The sequence below is a fragment of the Bubalus bubalis genome, chromosome 10 (genome assembly GCF_019923935.1).
Source record: "Bubalus bubalis isolate 160015118507 breed Murrah chromosome 10, NDDB_SH_1, whole genome shotgun sequence".
In the NCBI taxonomy this organism is placed as follows: domain Eukaryota; kingdom Metazoa; phylum Chordata; class Mammalia; order Artiodactyla; family Bovidae; genus Bubalus; species Bubalus bubalis.
In genome coordinates, this window is record NC_059166.1 from 30,984,556 (window position 1) to 31,007,802 (window position 23,247).

Consider the following 23,247-nt stretch of genomic DNA (forward strand, 5'->3'; position numbering starts at 1 on the left):
TGAGAACCTCATGAACAATATGAAAAGGCAAAATGATAGGATACTGAAAGAGGAACTCCCCTGGTCGGTAGGTGCCCAATATGCTACTGGAGATCAGTGGACAAATAACTCCAGAAAGAATGAAGGGATGGAACCAAAGCAAAAACAATACCCAGTTGTGGATGTGACTGGTAATAGAAGCAAGGTCCGATGCTGTGAAGAGCAATATTGCATAGGAACCTGGAATGTTAGGTCCATGAATCAAGGCAAATTGGAAGCAGTCAAACAGGAGATGGCAAGAGTGAACGTCAACATTCTAGGAATCAGCGAACTAAAATGGACTGGAATGGGTGAATTTAACTCAGAGACCATTATCTCTACTACTGTGGGCAGGAATCTCTTAGAAGAAATGGAGTAGCCATCATGGTTAACAAAAGAGTCTGAAATGCAGTACTTGGATGCAATCTCAAAAACGACAGAATGATCTCTGTTCATTTCCAGGGCAAACCACTCAATATCACAGTAATCCAAGTCTATGCCCAAACCAGTAATGCTGAAGAAGCTGAACTTGAATGGTTCTCTGAAGACCTACCAGACCTTTTAGAACTAATACCCAAAAAGATGTCCTTTTCATTATAGGGGACTGGAATGCAAAAGTAGGAAGTCAAGAAACACCTGGGGTAACAGGCAAATTTGGCCTTGGAGTACAGAATGAAGCAGGGCAAAGGCTAATAGAGTTTTGTCAAGAGAACGCACTGGTCATAGCAAACACCCTCTTCCAATAACACAAGAGAAGACTCTACACATGGACATCATCAGATGGTCAATAGTGAAATCAGATTGATTATATTCTTTGCAGCCAAAGATGGAGAAGCTCTATACAGTCAGCAAAAACAAGACCAGGAGCTGACTGTGGGTCAGATCACGAACTCCTTATTGCCAAATTCAGACTTAAATTGAAGAAAGTAAGGAAAAACCACTGGACCATTCAGGTATGACCTAAATCAAATCCCTTCTGATTATACAGTGGAAGTGAGAAATAGATTTAAGGGACTAGATCTGATAGATAGAGTGCCTGATGAACTATGGATGGAAGTTCGTGACATTGTGCAGGAGACAGGGATCAAGAACATCCCCATGGAAAAGAAATGCAAAAAAGCAAAATGGCTGTCTGGGGAGGCCTTACAAATAGCTGTGAAAAGAAGAGAAGTGAAAAGCAAAGGAGAAAAGGAAAGATACAAGCATCTGAATGCAGAGTTCCAAAGAATAGCAAGGAGAGATAAGAAAGCCTTCCTCAGCGATCAATGCAAAGAAATAGAGGAAAACGACAGAATGGGAAAGACTAGAGATCTCTTCAAGAAAATTAGAGATACCAAGGGAACATTTCATGCAAAGATGGGCTCAATAAAGGACAGAAATGGTATGGACCTAACAGAAGCAGAAGATATTAAGAAGAGATGGCAAGAATACACAGAAGAACTGTACAAAAAAGATCTTCATGACCCAGATAATCACGATGGTGTGATCACTCACCTAGAGCCAGACATCCTGGAATGTGAAGTCAAGTGGGCCTTAGAAAGCATCACTATGAACAAAGCTAGTGGAGGTGATGGAATTCCAGTTGAGCGATTTCAAATCCTGGAAGATGATGGTGTGAAAGTGCTGCACCCAATATGCCAGCAAATTTGGAAAACTCAGCAGTGGCCACAGGATTGGAAAAGGTCAGTTTTCATTCCAATCCCAAAGAAAGGCAATGCCAAAGAATGCTCAAACTACCACACAATTGCACTCATCTCACACGCTAGTAAAGTAAGGCTCAAAATTCTCCAAGTTAGGCTTCAGCAATGCGTGAACCGTCAACTTCTAAATGTTCAAGCTGGTTTTAGAAAAGGCAGAGGAACCAGAGATCAAATTGCCAGCATCCGCTGGATCATTGAAAAACAAGAGAGTTCCAGAAAAACATCTATTTCTGCTTTATTAACTATGTCAAAGTCTTTGACTGTGTGGATCACAATAAACTGTGGAAAATTCTTCAAGAGATGGGAATACCAGACCACCTGACCTGCCTCTTGAGAAATCTGTATGCAGGTCAGGAAGCAACAGTTAGAACTGGAAATGGAATAACAGACTGGTTCCAAATTGGGAAAGGAGTACATCAAGGCTGTATATTGTCACCCTGCTTATTTAACTTATATGCAGAGTACATCATGAGAAACACTGGGCCTGAGGAAGCACAAGCTGGAATCAAGATAGCTGGGAGAAATATCAATAGCTTCAGATATGCAGATGACACTACCCTTATGGCAGAAAGTGAAGAAGAACTAAAGAGCCTCTTGATGAAAGTGAAAGAGGAGAGTGAAAAAGTTGGCTTAAAGCTCAACATTCAGAAAACTAAGATCATGGCATCCGGTCCCATCACTTCTGGGAATTAGTTGGGGAAACAGTGGAAACAGTGTCAGACTTTATTTTTTTGGGCTCCCAAATCACTGCAGATGGTGACTGCAGCCATGAAATTAAAAGACGCTTACTCCTTGGAAGGAAAGTTATGACCAACCTAGATAGCATATTAAAAAGCAGAGACATTACTCTGCCAACAAAGGTCTGTCTAGTCAAGGCAATGGTTTTTCCAGTGATCATGTATGGATGTGAGAGTTGTACTGTGAAGAAAGCTGAGTGCCAAAGAATTGATGCTTTTGAACTGTGGTGTTGGAGAAGACTCTTGAGAGCCCCTTGGACTGCAAGGAGATCCAACCAGTCCATTCTAAAGGAGATCAGTCCTGGGTGTTCTTTGGAAGGACTGATGCTAAAGATGAAACTCCAATACTATGGCCACCTCTTGTGAAGAGTTGAGTCATTGGAAAGGACTGTGATGCTGGGAGGGATTGGGGGCAGGAGGAGAAGGGGACGACAGAGAATGAGATGGTTGGATGGCATCACCAACTCAATGGACATGAGTTTGGGTGAACTCTGGGAGTTGGTGATGGACAGGGTGGCCTGGCATGCTGGGATTCGTGAGGTCGCAAAGAGTTGGACACGACTGAGCGACTGAACTGAACTGAAAGATTTGATAGACACTGTCAAACACATGTAAAAATTACCATTCAAGCCACTTTCAAATATGAACTGAATTTGTATCATTCTTTTCTCTTTCAGTTATGGATAATAAAAAGCTGAAAGTAAGCTTTTTATTTCTATAATTTAATGTAAAGTATCACCAGTTCAAAAACTAAGTGTAGTTCTTCAGTATAATAAAAAGGTTGGTTTTTTACATAGCATCGTTCACTTTGTGATCTAAGAAATGACATTTAATAATAGGTTATAGATTTGTTCATTAGTAACATTCATCACCATTTAAGATCAGTGCCGTGTCTTAAAGCTATACTGAATACTCAGCATGTAACTGTGTTCAATGAACGGTCAATAAATCCTTTATGACGCTGATGATAATCCTTTCCATCCAAAGCTAAAGACAGATAGCTGTTAATCAGAAGTATTAATGCAGACTGGGGCATATACATGAAAACACGAATTACATATACAAATGCATGGTGACCTATCATAGCTAGGTTATCAATGAAAATACAGCCGTTTAATAAGAGTCTTTTTCGTCTTTAAAGTTTTAACTAATTCTTATACCAAACCTAAAGTTTGTTAACTCCTATCAGAGCCTAAATAGGCCCCAAAGATGAAAGTTGGATAAGACAAGGTTTCTGCTCTTATTGAGCACACAGTCATCTTTTATTAGATTATCAGAAGCCAAATTTGGAAAATAACTGGGAACGCTGGTGTAGGTGAAAGAATCCCGGGCGAAACACACGGTTCAAAACAACAAACTATTCTTGGTGGACTGCTTCTCTTTCGAAAGTCCCGTCAATCAAGCTATCTGTGGGCGGGGCCACGCCGAAACCTACCCCTCCCTTGAGTTCCAGTAGTACGCACGCGTCCTCCGGGAGGTGGCTGACCCTGAGAGGTTGCCGTACTCAGATAAGACGCCGCGCATGCGCAGGGGCTGTGGCCTGCGGGAAGCCAAGATGGCGTATACGTGTGTTTGGGGCCGCAGTTGGCGTGTTACCAGTATCTGAGCCGGTAGTTTGTAAGGGGCTGTGGCAAACGCCCTCTCCGCTGTCATGGCCCGGCATCGGAATGTCCGAGGTTATAACTACGATGAAGGTAAGTGGCAGGATCATGCCAGGACGTTATCTTCACCGTTCCGGCCGGGCTCGCAGACGGTTGGCACCACCTTCCATATGTTAGCTTCTCGTCAGTGGTGCCAGGCTGGAGTTCAGAGGAGGCTTATTTGGGGAAAGTTACAGGACGTCTGAGTGCTAGCGAATGGCGTTGTTACATGGCGTTCTTTTAAGTCGTGATTTTTGTCCTTTGGGATTGATTTTATTTGGGGCAGGGGAGGTGCTGCTGGGCCTCATTTCGGAAGGACATTTGAAGAGGCTGGGATTCGGTGATACTAACACACGTAAGCATTATCACCACCCCCATTGTTTCCTCCCAGGTCGGTTACATGGCTTTATGTAGCTCCTCTCGACCCTTCTTTCAGAAGTGCCCATGAGACTGTTATTTGTAGAACCCGGATTGACTTAATGCTTATATTCAGCTGTTCTGCTGTAACTGTCAGATTTACTTGGTAAATCTTGTGTATGTGTTCATATACACTTAGTGCAGAATCTGGCTTGAGTTAGCTAACTTATTTTTTATGCTTTTCAAATTAAATTGAAAACTTAGGAGATGGTAGAAGAAAATACGTATTAAAAAGGCCCAGAGAGTAAGTTGATCAGATTTTGACGCATGTATTTAATTCTTGGTTGGTCATGCTCAATATAAATATACTTTAGAGGGGAAAAAGTAGCATTAGAAGAAAGGGGGTTTTGGAAAGGACTTGCTGATTTTAAAAGTGAAGTAAAGGGGAAAAAATGTGAAAGTTGTCCAGGAGTTTAAAAAGATAGTTAGGGACAAACATTTCTAGGCAGTGGATAGTTACCAGCATCACCTAGCATCATAAAAGCTAAAATTATAAATATGAAGGAATGCAAACGAATAAAGAGCAATCACTTTGCTGAGTACAGAGTGTGAAGCATGCTTAGTATATTGGCAGTCGTTATTAGCATTCCCAGCAAATTATTTTAGAACATCACTATGCTAATCATAGTGGAGGGAGGCTAATACCCTGTGCTACATTTCCATACGGTGATCCAGTCAACCTGGCACATGTGAGGTTCCTGGGGATCACTTAAGAAGTCGTTTTAAATATTGCAGTGGATGTTAAGTGTTGCCTGTGGAGCACTGTTTACCTGAGAAATGACTTTAGCCTGGGAGATATTTTTGCAAATACATTGTAAAAGACATGAATAGGCCTCATTACTACTTCTTCATTTCTTTTTACAATTTTTTTTAATTGGTGAAAAATTGCTTTACAGTGTTGTGTTGGTTTCTATCATACAACAATGCCAATCAGTCATTATATATAAGAGATCAGTCCTGGGTGTTCATTGGAAGGACTGATGTTGAAGCTGAAACTCCAGTACTTTGGCCACCTGATGTGAAGAGCTGATTCATTTGAAAAGACCCTGATACTGGGAAAGATTGAGGGCAGGAGGAGAAGGGGAGGACAGAGGATGAGATGGTTGGATGGCATCACCGACTCAATGGACATGGGTTTGGGTGGACTCCAGGAGTTGATGATGGACGGGGAGGCCTGGGATGCTGCAGTTCATGGGGTCGCAAAGAGTCGGACACGACTGAGCGACTGAACTGAACTGTTGTGTGGGTTTCTATTGTTCAACAATGCCAATCAGTCATTAGATATATTCCCTCCCTCTTGAGCCTCTCTCCCTTCCCCCCATTCCACCCCTCTAGGTCATCACAGTTGTTCATTTCTTTAATAGATATTGTGTCCTCAATCAACATTAACTGAGTGCTTAGAAAACTGTTAAAGAGTTTTGGGGACCAACAGTAAGACGTTTGAGAGAGTCTAAAGTGGAAAATACATAAGTAGTAGATGATTATGAAATGCTTCGGAGTGTGCTTATGAAGTGCTGTGGGAGCTACTTAAGTGATTACACTGTTGAGAATGAATGGGAGGAGTTCAGCAGAACTTCTGTGTGAAGGAAGGCATCCTGAAGGAGAGGTGCTTGACTGGAGGGAGTGAGTGCCAAGTATCTTCTCACCTTAGAGATCCCAGATCAGGTGGTTGGTTGTCAGATTATTTGGAACAGTTGTTGACATCATAACCAAGCTGTTCCTATAGCATCAGAGGTTCATCCCCTTTTTTGTTTGTAAAAGTTCTACTTACTTTAAGTGTCTGGTTTATTTCTCATCTTCCATGTTAAGCTTTCTCTTCTCTCAGATAATAATTTAAGAATTCTCAAAAGTACTGTAACTTTGTTACAGAGATTTTGTGCTCCCAAACTTATAGGTTCCTCTACTTAACTTTGATTTTGTTCTTCTCTGTTATATGGGTAGTACTTTACATGACTGCCTCAGTCAGTCAGTTCAGTCGTTCAGTCGTGTCCAGCTCTTTGCGACCTCATGGACTGCAGCACGCCAGGCTTCCCTGTCCATTGCCAACCACTGGAGCTTGCTCAGACTCATGTCCATCGAGTTGGTGATGCCATCCAACCATCTCATCCTATGTCATTTCCTTCTCCTCCTGCCTTCAGTCTTTCCCAGCATCAGGGACTTTTACAGTGAATTAGTTCTTTGAATCAGGTGGCTAAAGTGTTGGAGTTTCAGGACTGATTTCCTTTAGGATGGACTGGTTTGATCTCTTTGCAGTCCAAGGGACTCTCAAGAGTCTTCTCCAACACCACAGTTCAAAAGCATCAATTCTTCTGTGCTCAGCTTTCTTCACAGTCCAACTCTCACATCCATACATGGCTACTGGAAAAACCATAGCTTTGACTAGATGGACTTTTGTTGGCAAAGTAATGTCTCTACTTTTTAATATGCTGTCTAGGTTGGTCATAGCTTTTCTTACAAGGAGCAAGCAAGTCTTTTAATTTCATGGCTGCAGTCACCATCTGCAGTGATTTTGGAGCCGAAGAAAATAAAGTCTTTGATTGTTTCCATTGTTTTCCCATCTGTTTGCCACGAAGTGATGGGACCGGATGCCCTGATCTTAGTTTTTTGAATGTTGAGTTTTAAGCCAGCTTTTTCACTCTCCTCTTTCACTTTCATCAAGAGGCTCTTTAGTTCCTCTTCACTTTCTGCCATAAGGGTGGTGTCATCTGCATATCTGAGGTTATTGGTATTTCTCCCGGCAATCTTGATTCCAGTTCGTGCTATATCCAGCCCAGCATTTCGCATGATGTACCCTGCGTATAAGTTAAATAAACAGGGTGATGATATACAGCCTTGACGTACTCCTTTCCCAGTTTGAAACCAGTCTGTTGTTCCATGTCCAGTTCTAACTGTTGCTTCTTGACTTGCATACAGATTTCTCAGGAGGCAGGTCAGTTGGTCTGGTATTCTCATCGCTTTGAGAATTTTCCACAGTTTGTTGTGATATACACCATCAAATGTTTTGGAATAGTGAATAAAGCAGAAATAGATGTTTTTCTGGAATTCTCTTGCTTTTTCTATGATCCAGTGTATGTTGGCAATTTGATCTCTGGTTCCTCTGCCTTTTCTCAATCCAGCATGAACATCTGGAAGTTCACTGTTCACCTACTCTTGAAGCCTGACTTGGAGAATCTTGAGCATTACTTTGCTAGCGTGTGAGATGAGTGCAATTGTGCGGTAGTTTGAACATTCTTTGGCATTGCCCTTCTTTGGGATTGCAATGAAAACTGACCTTTTCCAGTTCTATGGCCACTGCTGAGTTTTCCAAATTTGTTGGCATACTGAGTGCAGCACTTTAACACCATCATCTGAGGATTTGAAATAGCTCAACTGGAATTCCATCACCTCCTCTTTGTTCCTAGTGATGCTTTCTAAGGCCCACTTGACTTCATTCCAGGATGTCTGGCTCTAGGTGAGTGATCACACCATTGTGATTATCTGGGTCATGAAGATCTTTTTTGTGTGGTTCTGTGTATTCTTGCTACCTCTTCTTAATATCTTCTGCTTCTGTTAGGTCCATACCATTTCTGTCCTTAATTGTGCCGACCTTTGCATGAAATGTTCCCTTGGTATCTCTAATTTTCTTGAAGAGATCTCTGGTCTCACCCATTAATTAATAAAAATCCCAGGAAGGCAAAGCCTATATTTTATAATTTACTCCGCTGGCCAGCACAGTGCTTTTTATGCAGTAAATACTCCAGAATATTGTTGAGGAAAAGAACCACTTTACAGAGATCATAGGAAAGGATTCTCTTTATCTTTTGATAATTGTAACAATTTCAGGGTCCATTTCAGTGTTAAAAAAACTGACCCAATATAAAAAGAAATTGTTTTCTTTAATATCCAAGTTTTTTGTGACTGACTTCTCATTTATTTGGTAATAATTTTTATTAATTCAGGATGGTGATTATTGTTTAATAATTTAATAAATTATTAATGTTATTGGATGTTACATGTTTTAATTGAATAATAACATTTATGTAATTTTTATTTGTCATATGTATTTGGTCTCAGCCTTTGACCATGCAGTTCTTGCTGCTGCTACATGAGTACCCTCAGAAATTAGCTAACTTTCCTTCCGAATTGGTTCACAGCATGATATTCCTGGGGATCTTTCCCTAGCCACCCTGCTCCCACTTCTGTTTTTGTTGTTCTTATGTGTGTTTCAGAGTCATTCTTTATCATGTGTCAAACACTTTGTTATACAGTTTTGTAATCATCTGGTTTCTTGTCTGTCTTCCTCTTACATTTTAGGTTTGTAGAGATCTGAGAATGTACTTGTCACTCAGTCTTGCACCCCAGATGTCTCTAATAGCCCCTGTCACAGTGTTAGTATTTGTCAAGTGACTAAATACACTTACGTAAACATATTTATGTTCCTTATGGACTTTTAGTTAATATATTGTTTGATTCATTAATTTATAATAAAGCAAGTAGTAATTTATGTCAGATATTAATTTATGTCAGACCTGTGTCATGTAGTTGTCTAGAGAGTCTTGCCCTCAAGGAGCTTATAGTCTCATGGAGTGAACCAGGTATGGTGCTTTGAAGACATTCAATTAGAGGAGAGTGCTAGAGAATAAAAACAGTAGGGGAGAGGCTTGCTGCTTTACCCAGAGTGGTCAGGGAAGACTTCTACAAATATATGATGTTTGAACTGGAACCTGAAGTGGGAGAAGGAAACAGCCTTAGGAAAATCTAGGCAAGGACCATATTATAATCAGTAGGAAAAAAGACCAATCAGCTAGAGCAGAGAGGAGTTTAGGATAAGCTGGGTTTTGTACATTGCCTTGCTTTACATGAAGAGAAACTGCCTTTGTGGTCTGATTGTATACCCTGCGTTAGTCAGTTGTATGAAAAATAAATGCTTTGCTTAGAGCAGGAACTTGGTGAGAAAAATGGATGGTTGGCTTATTTCAGATTTTTGTCAATTAAAAATCTAAAAACAAGTATGTCTTTTAAATATGTAAAGTCATTTAATACCTACTTTTGGTACAATTTTTGGAATTGTTTTGAGAAAAGTAGACATTGTAAGTTCCTTTAATTTAGGTAAACAGTATTTATTTTGGAGAGAATTCAGATGCTTCCTCATTAATAACTAAGAATAGAAAACAAACTTGTAAATACTTTTATCTCTTATATTTTTATTTTAGATTTTGAAGATGATGACCTCTATGGCCAGTCTGTAGAGGATGATTATTGTATTTCGCCATCAACAGGTGAGTTTTTAAAAAAAATTTGATTTTTATTATTTGAGTATTTAAAGATATTAAGTAAGTATTATTGTCATTCTAGAACTAGTGTGTTCCAGAAGACTATAATATGTACCATTTAGAAAGATAATTGTTTGTTAACGTTCAGTTCAGTTTAGTTCAGTTGCTCAGTCATGTCGGACTCCTTGTGACCCCATGAATCGCAGCACACCAGGCCTCCCTGTCCATCACCAACTCCCGGAGTTTACTCAGACTCACATCCATCGAGTCACTGATGCCATCCAGCCATCTCATCCTCTGTCGTCCCCTTCTCCTCCTGCCCTCAACCCTCCCAGCATCAGGGTTTTTTCCAGTGAGTCAACTCTTCACATGAGGTGGCCAAAGTATTAGAATTTCAGCTTTAGCATCAGTCCTTCCAATGAACACCCAGAACTGATTTCCTTTAGAATGGACTGGTTGGATCTCCTTGCAGTCCAAGAGACTCTCAAGAGTCTTTTCCAACACCACAGTTCAAAAGCATCAATTCTTCGGTGCTCAGCTTTCTTCACAGTCCAACTCTCACATCCATACATGATCACTGGAAAAACCATAGCCTTGACTAGACGGACCTTTGTTGGCAGAGTAATGTCTCTGCTTTTTAATATGCTATCTAAGTTGGTCATAACTTTCCTTCTGAGGAGTAAGCATCTTTTAATTTCATGGAATACAGAATGAAGCAGGGCAAAGGCTAATAGAGTTTTGCCAAGAGAACACACTGGTCATAGCAAACACCCTCTTCCAAAAACACAGGAGAAGACTCTACACATGGACATCACCAGATGGTCAACACCGAAATCAGATTGATTATATTCTTTGCAGCCAAACATGGAGAAGCTCTATACAGTCAGCAAAAACAAGACCAGGAGCTGACTGTGGCTCAGATCATGAACTCCTTATTGCCAAATTCAGACTTAAATTGAAGAACGTAGGGAAGACCACTAGACCATTCAGGTATGACCTAAATCAAATTCTTTATGATTATTCAGTGGAAGTGAGAAATATATTTAAGGGCCTAGATCTGATAGATAGAGTGCCTGATGAATTATGGACGGAATTTCGTGACGTTGTATAGGAGACAGGGATCAAGAGCATCCCCGTGGAAAAGAAATGCAAAAAAGCAAAATGGCTGTCTGGGGAAGCCTTACAAATAGCTGTGAAAAGAAGAGAAGTGAAAAAAAAAAAAAAAAAGAAGAGAAGTGAAAAGCAAAGGAGAAAAGGAAAGATACAAGCATCTGAATGCAGAGTTCCAAAGAATAGCAAGGAGAGATAAGAAAGCCTTCCTCAGCGATCAATGCAAAGAAAGAGAGGAAAACGACAGAATGGGAAAGACTAGAGATCTCTTCAAGAAAATTAGAGATACCAAGGGAACATTTCATGCAAAGATGGGCTCAATAAAGGACAGAAATGGTATGGACCTCACAGAAGCAGAAGATATTAAGAAGAGATGGCAAGAATACACAGAAGAACTGTACAAAAAAAATCTTCATGACCCAGATAATCATGATGGTGTGATCACTGACCTAGAGCCAGACATCCTGGAATGTGAAGTCAAGTGGGCCTTAGAAAGCATCACTATGAACAAAGCTAGTGGAGGTGATGGAATTCCAGTTGAGCAATTTCAAATCCTGGAAGATGATGGTGTGAAAGTGCTGCACTCAGTATGCCAGCAAATTTGGAAAACTCAGCAGTGGCCACAGGACTGGAAAAGGTCAGTTTTCATTCTAATCCCAAAGAAAGGCAATGCCAAAGAATGCTCAAACTACCACACAATTGCACTCATCTCACACGCTAGTAAAGTAAGGCTCAAAATTCTCAAACCAGGCTTCAGCAATACATGAACCGTGAACTTCCAGATGTTCAGGCTGGTTTTAGAAAAGGCAGAGGAACCAGAGATCAAATTGCCATCATCCACTGGATCATGGAAAAAGCAAGAGAGTTCCAGAAAAACATCTATTTCTGCTTTATTAACTATGCCAAAGCCTTTGACTGTGTGGATCACAATAAACTGTGGAAAATTCTGAAAGAGATGGGAATACCAGACCACCTGATCTGCCTCTTGAGAAATCTGTATGTAGGTCAGGAAGCAACAGTTAGAACCGGACATGGAACAACAGACTGGTTCCAAATAGGAAAAGGAGTACGTCAAGGCTGTATATTGTCACCGTGCTTATTTAATTTATATGCAGAGTACATCATGAGAAACGCTGGGCTGGAAGAAGCACAAGGTGGAATCAAGATTGCCGGGAGAAATATCAATAACCTCAGATATGCAGATGACACTACCGTTATGGCAGAAAGTGAAGAGGAACTAAAGAGCCTCTTGATGAAAGTGAAAGAGGAGAGTGAAAAAGTTGGCTTAAAACTCAACATTCAGAAAACTAAGATCATGGCATCTGATCCTATCACTTCATGGGAAATAGATGTGCAAACAGTGTCAGACTTTTATATTTTTGGGCTCCAAAATCACTGCAGATGGTGAATGCAGCCATGAAATTAAAAGACACTTACTCCTTGGAAGAAAAGTTATGACCAACCTAAATAGCATATTGTTAACTTTAAAAGCAAATAAAATAATTTCATTACTTATGAATAGAATTTAAAGTTTTGATTCCTTCATTAGGCTTTATACAATTTGAAGAAAACTCTCAAAACTATGGTTTTCAAGTATTCTTTGCAGTATGCAATTAATCTAAATTGACTAAAATGATAATTTAGTCAGTAATGAAAATCTAAACTTCTAAAGACAGAGAGCAGTTAGTTTTATATCCAGGAAAATCTTGAATATTAAAACACAAGTTATGCATAGACTTCCCTTCATACAGTATTTTATCTACTGTAAATAAACCCAGTACATAGTTTAAACTTCTGATGGAGCTGCAAAATGATTTAGAGTCAGATTCCTGTAGGATTCTACATCAGAGCTACACCTTTTGTCTCTTGCTGAAAAACTTCTTTGCAATCATATAATGAAAGCATTTCCTGTGTTGGCGGCAGAGACAGTGTCTTTGATCCAGACCTTTTTCTTACTAATCCTTCTAACAGTGCATTTATCTTCAAATTTTATCCTACTCTATAAACAACTGGTTAAAATGCTCTGCTGAATTTTACTATGTCATAAAAGTGGGTCCAATTAAATATAGTTAGGAACAGCATAAATAAACTCATAGAACTCATTTTCCACAAATTGAAGGTTTAATATAGTAATTTAAATTTCTATCAGTCTGCCTTGTCTTTAATACCTTACAGTCTGTTGAACTGTCTTATAAACCTTTCTCTGCTTTAAGCCTCTTCATAGTTTCTGAAGACTAAATATGTCCCTTCTGACTTTTTAGAATTTCTTCTTTTTTACAAAGGCATAGGGGCCTTGGAAGTTGTCTTAGCACCCCTACTCTGCCTTACATCTTTTGTCCTATTACTTATTACTCTAATGCATCTAGCTCTTTATGGGTACTTTGCTCTTTTAGGCTGACTAATCAGAGCCCTTCCTCTCTTTCTTCAATGTTATACCGTTATCAGTCACGATTTTGTTAGGAGATAGAAATTGCACTGGTTATTTTGCCAGAGAGATTTTAGTATAAAAAGTTAACTAGGTATTAGAGAACACAAAATGCAAACCAAAAGATCAAGGACGTAGTAACGTCAGGAAGCATTTATCATTTTTAGTTCCTAGGGGAATCGGCAGACAGGGTTGGAACCAACCTTTTAGAACCTTTTGGGGGGCTCCTTGGAGCTAGGACCTAGGGGTGTGACAGGAAGATTCTGCCTTGTTGCTTTGCCATTGAAGTTAAGAGAAGGGACTGTGGAGCCGGGGCTCAGACCTGAGAAGGGGAATGTTGTGTGGTTGGTATAGAGATACTCTGTAGGGACACTGGGAAGCTGAGGTTCCGCCTTTTAAAAAGGCATTCTATCCAGCAGTCTGGTCATGGTTGTAATTGGTTCTGGGAGTTTTGGAAAAACTGATATTGATTACGATTACTGGAACAAATGATTTTGGCAAGATGAAATGTTGCTGGGGTGATGGTAACTAGAGAAGAAGCAAAAAGGAAAGGAACATTTGTGTTCCTCTTCTGGCCTAGTCTCCTTTTATTATCTCCCTGTTGGCTGATCCTAAAAGGGAACCAGCTGTCTGAAGAAATGTGCTTTGCAGAGACTTCAGCCTCAGCATCACAAAGCAAAGAAGACTGGCTTAGAAGTGGAGAGGTGGCTTAATTAGTGTGTTCTCTAATACCTACGTAACTTTTTATATTAAAATCTCTCTGGCAAAATAACCAGTGCAATTTCTATCTCCTAACAAAATCGTGACTGATAATGGTGTAACACTGAAGAAAGAGAGGAAGGGCTCTGATTAGTCAGCCTTATTATTCAGTGATTCAAAAATGCCATATTTTGTTGAGATTAGGGATGAAAGAAATTTCAGTTTTTCTGAGGAGTCTCACAAGCACTTGTCATTTGCAGTGGGTTAAAAAAAAAAACAACTCTGTGGGTTAACCTTTTGGGGTGCCTACAGTTCATCATAATCAGTTGACTAGGTGATGAAGTAGTGTCTGGTAGCACTAGTTAGTACTATGAATGAAGTAAAGATCATGGCATGTTCATGAGACTGATGATAATATGGGTGTGGTGATTAGATTTGAGTTTTTTTTTTTTTTTAATATATGCTGTAGAGACTGGATTAAAGGTGGTACCTAAGTGGGTGTACTTAGAATAGTTAGTTAGGAGACTATTATACTAATCTAGAAGAAATATCTCAGGACAGTGTTCTCAAAATGTGGTCCATGTGCCATTTGCACCACTTGAGAATTTGTTAGAAAAGTAGTTCTTGGCCCCATCTCATATTCAGTGGGGCACAGGTACTGCTTTGAAAACTATTTGTTTAGGATAGAGGTGATAGCAGTGGATTTGGAAATAGATTCAAGAGATAATTACAGGAGCTAAAGACTACTGGACTTGGAAGTTGGTTGACTATGACTTGCACAGGAAAGCTTCATGGAGGGAGAGACTACTGAAAAACATCTTCATATTGCAGATTAATGCATTCATCTATCTAGGATTGTTTAACTAAATCATGCTTAATCTTGAGTAATGAGCCATCAGTACACAAGGATCAGGCATTCTGAAGGTGTTTTTCTGAGGTTTGCTTTTGTGACCTACCTTTCTTGAGGTCATAGTTTATCCCTTATCTCTCACAGCTCTTGATATGTGTATTGTGTATGGTTCATATTCAGGACAGTCTGACTATTTGAGAGTTACCTTTGTATGCTCCAGGAAGTGAAATCGGCTTTATTAGAGCAGGAGATAGTTAAATAGTTTTGACTTTCTTCTGTGACAAACTGGTATTTTTAACAAAAGTGCATGGTTTAGGTTTTTAAAATTTTCTAAATTTTACTAAATTAAATCAGTAATATCAGATCAGACAATTAATATTCCTCTTTAGTGGTGTATTCTTCCGAGGAATTTTCAATTAAAAAGGAATAGTTTTTAGAAGGATACTTGCTGTTCTTAAAGAAGCAGCTAATGTCATTCATTGAAGAAATGATTGTATTCATGGTCTAATGAATTCTGGTAATTGAATGACTTTATCAATTAATAGGAATTTCTCTAAAATTTATCATATATTTTAAAAAATTCTACTAAATACAATTTTCTTGATGGTAAGATGATTTCTAAATGTTACAACTTTTTTTTTCTTTAGAAAGATTGGCTGAATATTGCTTTGATGCTGAATATTTAACTTACGTTAGGGAGCTGCAAAAAGATAGCAAAAAAGGGATAGCAAAAAGAGCCTATAAATAGAACTTTACAATTATTAATCTTGTTTCAACTAATATAATTAGAAGTGTTAAAAGATAAACTGAGGCATACTGACATTTTTTTTTCAGAGTTTATTTGAGCAAACATCAATTTGAATCAGCTCCAAATGGGAAGTGGTTAGGAGCACTTCATCAACAGAAGTTGGGGCAGAGTTTTTATAGAGAAGACATGAAACAAAGCAAGAAGATTATTTGATTGGCTTACTGCTTAAAACACATTATTTGTGAGAGAATAATTGGCTTTTTGTGATTGGATGTTCTTAATCCTGAGGCCTTTACAGGAATTAACTCTGGATTGGTTTTCCCTTTGCAGCTAAGGCATTAGAGCCACTTCAGTCTCATGACCTCCTTGTGTGATTACTTTAACGGTAGATATCCTTATTCAGTCCATTCCAACTCAGAACCTTTATTGAGCATCAGTTAACTTGTAAAGATGGAGAAGGAAATGGCAAACCCACTCCAGTATTCTTGCCTGGAGAATCTCATGGATGGAGGAGCCTGGTGGCTACAGTCCACGAAGCGACTTCACTTTCACTTTCACTTGTAAAGAAGCTTGTTAAAAATTCCCTTCAAATGATAATATGGTGGGTAAAGAGATAGTCCTGCATGAAGAAGGCGGGAAAGGTTTCTGGAAGGAGATGGAATTGGAACTGGTGAATTTGGGAGGAAGAGTGGCATCCTAGAGAAAGGAAAAGCAGTGCTTGAGCAGTGGTCTCTTAGTGAGGTGAGTTTGGGAAGACACACGGTGAATGCAGTTGGAGCACAAAGCGGGCTTGGAAAGGAAATAGCCAGATTGTGGAAGGCAGTTTTTAATTTTAGCTGTGTAATGTCAGTTTATTGAAGGTTTTTGAGTTAAGGGGTCATGTTGTAGGAAATTAACTGATGACGGTAAGCAAAGTGGACTACATTTGGATGAAAGGGGAGACTTGTAGGCTGTTTCCTACCTTCTCTGATGATACCAATCAGCTGAGTAATTGTATTATAAAACTACAGATTCCCTACCCCGTTCTAGCACCACTTAACCAGAATCTCCAGGGGAAGAAGCCTAGAAAGCTGTATCTTTAATGAGTGCCTCACATGATTTTTATTTTATATTTAGGAAACAGTGTTAGGCAGTTACAGGAAAACTAACTTTTTCAGTTACAGTTCAAAACTGTACAGTTCATAAACTGTAAAGGTTTTGAATTCTTTCAATTTTTATGTTTATCAGAATACTTGAAAAATTTGCAAGTCATTATGGTGTTTAATTTTTCAGAAAGCGTTTCTATCAAAGTTTGTGATTTAAATTTTTCTAATAGAAGAGCATCTTATATTTATCCTTTTCTCTCTATTGCTTTTATCTCACTTTTTTTTTTTTTTTTTTTGCCTTTTGACTCTCATTTCAATTTCAAAGGTCTGGATGCTTCTCTTTTCCTGGTAGCTATTGTCCCTGGGGAATTTTCCTGCCCACTCTCTTTCCCCACTCTTCAACAAATCCAGCCATCATTTACTTCTAAAACAGTGGCCACAGTATAGATTTCTGAGTTGGATTTATGTTTGGGAGAGTGTAGGAAAACCTTCCAGGAAGAATAGCTCCTTGGAGGTAGAGTGGAAGCCTGGATTTTGACAACTTCCATTTTCTTTGTCAATATTTTCTAAGTGAAAATTGTTGATGGAAGTATCTGATTTCTTCTCTCACTTAATTTTTGATTTGTGTTAGGTTTTTCCTTACAGTTCAGAGCTATGAGAGGAAGTTGAGGAAAGTATATTTGTTACCTTTAGGCTAAACTGAGTACAGTTTACAGCCAGGAAAGTAATTTGAAAATCATCGAGCACAAAATGGCCTGGTTTACATTTTTTAATACTACCACATTTTATTGTATCTAAAATGCCATGGATTATAAGACATACTGTTATTTTGCATACCACTTAAAAAATCAGCTGTCAATCTAAGTATTACATAATACCAAGATACCACTTGATTATAAGACATGTCCCTCATTCTGAGATATTTTTATGTGAAACAGTGATCATCTTAGAAAATCTGTGAAATAGGATATTTTTCCTACCATTTAACCATGCTGACTTTATAATGGCAGTATTGTGTTTTACTTGTGCAGGATGGGGGAAATGGTGATATATATACAGCATAATATGTGCATTCTTGAAAAACTGTGGTCCTCAAATTTGTATACTAAAAGATAACAAAGCCTGTGGGGAAGAACAGGGTCATGACAGATCACTCAGCCCATAAAGTACTAATAAAACCAAAAATCATCTCATAAAAATACTTGCATATTTAGAAAGTTATGTTAATTTCCAAATAAAGTTACATTCAAGGAAATGTTTTTGTTAAATGTTTAAATTTAACAAAATGTATTTTTTTACATTTAACAAAATATTTTTGATAAATGTTTACTTTTTGTTTCATGTTTGTAAGGTGAAAGCTTGATAAACTTGTAGGAAGAGTTGAAACTAATGAATAATGTTGCAAAGGCAAAATGCTGACAGGTCTTAGAGAGCCAAGCAGGAAGCAAGCACAGAAAGGGACAGGGCCAAACTGAGCCAAGAGGACAAGTGTGGGGCTATCTAACTTTACAGCACAATTCCAATGACAGTATAATGCTCTGCGGTTGAACGTTGTATTTGCCTTACAAAGTGTTGCAGGTGGGGAGAATCTCATGAACCAAAGCATCTTGAATGTTATACCTTCATCATTCCTCTGAGGAGCCTGGTGGGCTGCAGTCCAATGGGTCGCTAAGAGTCAGACATGACTGGGCAACTTCACTTTCACTTTCATGCATTGGAGAAGGAAATGGCAACCCACTCCAGTGTTCTTGCCTGGAGAATCCCAGGGACGCAGGAGCCTGGTGGGCTGCTGTCTATGGGGTCGCACGGAATCAGACACGACTGAAGCGGCTCAGCAGCAGCAGCAGTATATGTTAAGGAAACATGCATTACAGCAGAATAGATTAAATTCTCTCAGCTGCTCTGTATTTTTCTTATTCTGTTCTTGCCTTCTTTATTGTAAGTGCTCCAGTCTTCAATGATCAGTTAATCTTTTGTGCTTCTGTCACACTTGTCATCTGTACTACTTATATGGCTTTTTAAAATATGTCACTGCCTTTTCTTTTTTTGCCTTTCCTGCTATCTGTAAGGCCATTGTTGATTTATACTATGAATAAATAGCACTTACACCATAGTTTTCTGAGTGTAGGTGTTACACTAAGCTGTAGTATTTTCTATTGTCTATATATGCATTATCTATAACTTTTGAATGTAGTTAGATTCCCTTACATTTATGGGCATGCCCAGAAGTCAAATGTGGGAATGCTGAGCAATAGAAATGCATGTTATGTGCTTTTCCAGAAAGCTAAATAATATAAAAGCTCTGATGACACCTTGCCTTAGAATACTATATTGATGTTTTTATCCTTCTTAAACTTAATACTTTAATTTTATTCCTTCACAACTGTGAACACACACTTGAAGAATTGAATTCAGTGGGCATCCAGTTGATGTAAAAGAGTGAACACTTTGGGCATGCTTGATGCTTTTCTCCTTTGGTCACTTGTATTTTTGTATATGATATTCAAACATATGTTATCACTTTGATATTTTGTTTTTCTGCCTCTTAATGAAATATATGATGTGCAGTTATGCGTTGAGTGATTACACTGCCAGTCTGCAGAGTCGCACAGACTTCTGTCTGAAAGTTAAGTATGTGGCACTAATACAGTGTCAGTGTATGATTGAAGTGTAAATTGTTTAAAAGTTAAGGCCTATGATTTTGGTCAGCTCTTGGGTTCAAGCAAAATTAGTAGTTCCTGGAAAATGAAAATTGAACTAGTCTGTTTTTAGTATTCTTAATTATGCAAATGAGCAAATTTGATATGAGTTTAAAATGTTTGTACCATAGAAAAGAAAATTTCAGGGAAGCTAGAGTAGTAGGCAAGCATGAGATATTAGGAAAGATAATTTTTGAGAACTGTGGAGAAAGTAAGCTCAGTGTTTATGAGATAGGAGAGAAGAATGAAGACAATTAGAAGAGATTAGCAAATGGTTAGAAGGACATTTGGGGTATGATATATTTTGTCTTAGTTTTTTTCTCTTTTCATCCAATATTATGACTGTGGGCAAATGACTTTAGGTAGGAGGTCAGAATCTTTAATTTTTACTTTGTATTGTTAAAAAAAAAAGTTAATGGGAAGTTGGTTATAGCACAGCATTCTTCCATCATTTTATATTCTAGCTGCTCAGTTTATTTACTCACGACGTGACAAACCTTCAGCTGTTGAACCCGTAGAAGAATATGATTATGAAGATTTGAAAGAATTCTCCAGTTCTCTTGTGAATCATCAGCTAAGTGGAATTGATCAAGGTATAGTAAGAATTAGTCTGTTTCTTATCTGAAAATGATTAATAATTTACTGAAATTTACCAATGTTATTAGTTTTATTGTTCATAATATTAATCATGGGTAGTAATGGTACGAACTACCATTATATCTTGTATCTTCAAGGAAAATTTACATTTTGTTAATTATGTTTTGTGAAGACTATATGGTTAACTATATGGTTGAAAAATTGATTGTGTGGCTGTTATTCAGTAACTGGAATTTGTGATTGAAATCTCCTTAGGAGAGAAACTTCTGTGATTCGTTTTCTTTTATCAGTATTTATTGTTTTATAAGCTGTATGTAGAGCTTATGGTTAGATTACAGAAGCTCATTTCCTTGGAAAATGTTAGGTTCCAAAAGACTGGTTTTTATTAAAAATAATAATAAGTTCAGAGTAACACTATACAAATGTCCTGATTGGTCACAGTCATATAAATTAAATTTCAAGATAGAACTTGTAAACGGTAATGGCTTTGGTTCTGAGTTTGCTGCTTTTTAGTTCTCTTAAACATTTTAACAAAGATATTTTATATTTTGGCTTTCATCTTTTATAAATAAATTTCAAATGTGACAGTTTCAGACATACTGCTCCAGTCATAGGTTGATGAATAGTGTTGTAGAACCAAAATCATCAGGTATAAAAGTAGTGCTATCTGTTGGTGCTGAGCCGGGCTCAGCTTGTTTGCTCCTTCTCTGGAGTGTACTCTTTCTCTGGCTTTGTTCTATGAATATTTTTAAATTGAAAATTTATAACAATTTGAAAACAGGAAGGAGGGAAGTATATAAATCTTTGAGTTGATCTTTGCATAAATTGGTACAATATATGTCAGCTGCTACCCAAACCAAGAAAAATAGAGAGAAAGCACAGACAGACAAAATTAGAAAGCAGAAAGGGAAACAACAGAGAATTAAAAAATTTCTATATCAACTTTGCAGATACATTTGACAAGTGGGATAAAAGTTCATAGACGAACTGCTGTATAAATTCTTCCATAGTTTTGATTATATTTTCAAAGAGTGTGTACAGTTGTCATTGTAGGGGGGGAGAAGGTAGGAATAAAGTAGAAGTCTTATACTTTCTCTGCTGTGCCTCAGAATGATTAAGGAGGTATGAAATTCAGAGTTATGTTTGAGAATAAAAGTCAATCATTCCCACCTGACATATGTAAGTATTAATAATTGCATGAAAAAAATTGCATGGTAACAATAGTAGTGATTGTAACTAGCCTCTACTAATTGCTTTCTGGGTCCTGTTCTAAGTGCTGTTCATGTATTAGCATATTTAGTCTTCATGACAGCCTTATGAGATAGGCCAGCTATTGTCCTCATTTTATACAGGAGGAAAATGAGACACCAAGTCACTTGGGGGTAGTTGTACTGCTTAGTAAGTGGCATTTGGATATGAACCAACATAGCCTGACTTCATATCTCTACCCTTTGTGTATGTGTGGACAACAGTTGCTATAATTAATTAGAATAGACCATGATGCTAGCTATATACTAAGTATTCTGTTCCAGTTTTAGTAATTCATGTTTTTATGAAATAGGTATAATTTTTCAAGTTTAGCTTATTAGCCTAAAATTAATTTTGGACTAAAGCAAAGCAGAATTACCCAAATAGTTGGAGAATTTACTTTTAATAATTAAAAAAGAGCAGCGGAGAAAGTATTATATACTTGGGGGAAAAAAGGATATTGCCAGTAGATTCCTTGTTCAGTATGTAAGCATGTAAAATGCAATGTAAAATGCATTCTGTGGACTGATTTCATGGATTAGGGAATCTGAAAACTTGAGTTTTATTTTGATTACTGCTAAACTAAGTAGTGCCATGATTTTCAGTCCTCTTTATGACTTGTAGTTTGATAGATCTTAAGTCATAGAGTTACTGTGAGGATTACAGAAGATATGTGTATGTGTATAAAGTATTTTAAAAATTGTCACCTACTATGCAAATATAAGTTAATATGTTGATGCATTTTTATTCAGTAGTCTCACATACTATTTTAAGATCTAGGGATATAAAGCCTTTGCTCTCATGGAACTTCCATTATTAATGAATATTATTAGTAATTACTTTTTATAAAATAGTCATCAGAAAATTAACATCCTTAAAGATTTTAGTCACCCAGATTTAAATGTTTGTGTTTAAAATGAATGTTCATTTTCCTCATTAATCTACTGGATTTCCTAATTTTTATGGCATTTTTGTACCAAGTTATCTTGTCCATTCACTAGTAAGTTAGAAATATTTTCAAAATTAACCCTTTCTACACATGTAAAAAATCATCAGTATGGACCTCATCATCCTCATTGACTGAAATAGACTTTGTACGTGTGTGGGTACATGCTCAGTTGCTTCTGTCATGTTTGACTCTGCTACCTATGGACTGTAGCCTGCCATGCTTCTCTGTCCATGGGGTTTTCCAGGCAAGAATACTGGAGTGAGTTGCCATGCACTCCTCCAGGGGGTCTTCCTGACCCAGGGATCGAATCTGCGTCTCCTGCATTGCAGGCAGATTCACAATTGACACTTTTTTCAAGCGTTAATCAGTATTACTTTGGAGACATTTATTATAGTGGTTATTGAAATTGTTCCTCTAATCAGGGAAGCTAGGTATACTGTGGATAAAAATATAGTCATTGTCATTTTTGCCAAGGCAGATTACAAGAAATGAACATCCTACTGTAATTTCAAATCCTTTGTTTCAGTTTCGAAGATTCAGGAATCTTTCATGACACCACTGAGTATAGCTTTTAATTATTGTTGTCTGTTCTAGCTCGTCTTTATTCATGCCTTGATCACATGAGAGAGGTACTTGGAGATGCTGTGCCAGATGACATATTGATTGAAGCAGTTCTGAAGAACAAGTTTGATGTGCAGAAGGCTTTGTCAGTGGTTCTGGAGCAAGATAAAGTGCAGAATTTGAAAGTCAGGAGTGAGGGAGCAATATCTACAGGAAAGATAGCAAAAGGTATGCTTTTACTTGTTCTCTTTTAGTTTTACAGTTAATGCTTTAAAAGAGGCTTTGATTTTGATCGAACTGTTAAGAAAAATGGATAGAAAGTTTTACATGTTACAGTAATTCTTGATTGTTATCAATTGATTTTGCAGTTTGTGAATTTTTAAGCTGATTGGCTGTGTTCTCTTCAATCTGTTAAAGCCTATTTTTTGATCATTTTCCTGCTTATTTTTGCAACTGACAGAATATAAGGGAAATAAAATTAGATAAAAGCAAGGCAAAACACTTTTTGCTTT

The 23,247-nt window shown here is 37.9% G+C and overlaps 1 protein-coding gene across 3 annotated transcripts in view; it reads left to right on the forward strand.

Moving 5' to 3' along the window:
• Positions 1–3,967: 3,967 nt before the first annotated feature.
• Positions 3,968–23,247, forward strand: part of HBS1L (HBS1 like translational GTPase) — an 87,155-nt gene continuing 67,875 nt past the window's right edge. For 2 of the 3 annotated variants that reach the window (XM_006059276.4, XM_025294500.3), the window contains exons 1-4: positions 3,972–4,149; positions 9,705–9,770; positions 19,845–19,973; positions 22,769–22,963. In XM_006059276.4, the coding sequence (XP_006059338.1) occupies positions 4,107–4,149; positions 9,705–9,770; positions 19,845–19,973; positions 22,769–22,963 (433 nt within the window). In that variant the 5' untranslated portion in view covers positions 3,972–4,106. Of the gene's footprint in view, positions 4,150–9,704; positions 9,771–19,844; positions 19,974–22,768; positions 22,964–23,247 lie in introns of all 3 variants that reach the window. The other variant, XM_025294499.3, reaches the window with a different exon arrangement.